Below are 1,864 nucleotides of genomic sequence, written 5' to 3' on the forward strand. Positions count from 1 at the left end.
ATAACATTATAACATGATATAAAACTCAAAAAAGTTTATTTTACTTGATATTACTCCTTTACAATTTCGCAAAAAGGAAAAAGAAAAAAAGGAAATGTGAATCAGACATGTTTCCATCAACTGGCTTGAAGCGAATCAATTACGACACGTGCGTGTAGTAAACAGGAAGTAAAGTCGCAAATCCGCAGGGTCCACACATCTCAGGAAAGTGGAGAGAAGTTATCAGGAAAGTTGTAATTATTCTGTCAAATCAACTGGTTCTGGTGATGTTACTGCTGTCTGTAGAGAGAGAAATGTAATTATCTTGACKTTATGGGAATAACTGAGAAGACGCCGACATCAGGAGGAGGGTCCTGCTGCAGTCGCAGCTGTAGTCGCACTGGTACCGGTGTTGTACGAAATTCAGYYCCCCAGTGAAAATCTGTTCCCCGTGTTGGGAGCACCTCCCTCATATTAACCATTTAGGATTGTTCTGACATCATACCTGGACCAGTGATTCTCTCTAAGGTTAACCAGTAGGGGGAACAGATTTTCACAGGGGAACTGAATTTTGCACATCACCGGTACCGTTCAGACAGCGGGAACAGCTGATCAACCATGTGAGGTAAATGTTCGCTACGTCAGAACTTATTCACTAAATGTGTTTCCATCTCTCCTTCAACACATCGACTCTTGTCGAAAACTACCTCAAGCGAGCGTATCAATGTTTTTGCAAATTAGATGAAGTTTTTTCAAGTCGAGCTGTTTCCATTCACCTTTTCTGATGCGATACTTCAAAATGCAAATTAAAAAAACGTTGATGGAAACACGGCCACTGACACATTAGTAATCTGGTCTCCAGTTGGAGAACCGAACCCCTGAATCTTTAAAACCCTGATGTACGTTTTCTAAAAACTTCTAAAGCTTCAGGTTCAGTGTGAAACATGACGTCTCTTCAATGACTCACTGAGGACGAGGACACCTCTGGACACGCAGACCAGTATTTAAAAAGTGTCTTAAGGTGGTTCTGGTCCTGATGAGAGTCCTCTCAGTCTGAAACCATGAGACTGAGAGTAAAACTCTAAACTGATCTCTGTTGATGAAATTCTGTTTCTGCATCTTTAAATATAAATTAATAAAATACCAGTTCTGTTTTATTTTATTTGATCAAACTGTTTGATGATTAAAGCTGACAGAAACAGACCTTCTGACAGTCTCCTCCAGGCACGATTTCCTGAATGAACACCATTGGTCCTTCGGCTCGGTTGGCGCCGCCTTTGACGACGAGGCCCAGGCCCGTTGCCTTGGCAACACATATCAACTGAATGACGCTGTCGCTGATGGAGAGAAGAAGAGACGAGAAGATGATGTGGTTAAAAGACAGACAGACAGACAGACAGACAGACAGACAGACAGACAGACAGACAGACAGACAGACAGACAGACAGACAGACAGACAGACAGCTGCAGAGCATCATAATCTCTAACCCTCCTCCTCCTCCTCAGCTGTAAAAGTGCTGAAGATGCTTCTCAGTATTTTTAGTTTGCTCAGTTGAACAGTTTCTGTCAGCAGAGAAACTTTCTGTAAATCCTGACTGAAGCTGAATCAAACTGGAGCAGAGAGAACATCCTGTGTTTCTTAGCTTCTTCAGTGAGTCACATATTAMGGCTGTGTCCAAAACGGCAGGCCGGGTCCTCCGAAGGACCCAGCCTACATGGTCGAGGTGGGCCGGGTCATGTGAAGGACAGGGAAGGATCCATTCTACAGGTAAAGGACACTGAAGGCATCATCCTATGTGTAAAGGACAGTGAAGGCATCATCCTACATGTAAAGGACAGTGAAGGCATCATCCTACATGTAAAGGACAGTGAAGGCATCATCCTA

General features: G+C 43.3%; 1 protein-coding gene across 1 annotated transcript in view; it reads right to left on the reverse strand.

Moving 5' to 3' along the window:
* The window catches only part of stxbp4 (syntaxin binding protein 4), a gene marked incomplete at its 5' end in the record, with an annotated part of 28,210 nt that overhangs the window by 19,409 nt on the left and 6,937 nt on the right, over positions 1 to 1,864 (reverse strand). The window contains 1 exon segment of the mRNA XM_014023353.1: positions 1,184 to 1,316. Within this exon segment, the coding sequence (XP_013878807.1) occupies positions 1,184 to 1,316 (133 nt within the window).

Source organism: Austrofundulus limnaeus, unplaced genomic scaffold (assembly GCF_001266775.1).
Source record: "Austrofundulus limnaeus strain Quisiro unplaced genomic scaffold, Austrofundulus_limnaeus-1.0 Scaffold364, whole genome shotgun sequence".
Classification (NCBI taxonomy): Eukaryota; Metazoa; Chordata; class Actinopteri; order Cyprinodontiformes; family Rivulidae; genus Austrofundulus; species Austrofundulus limnaeus.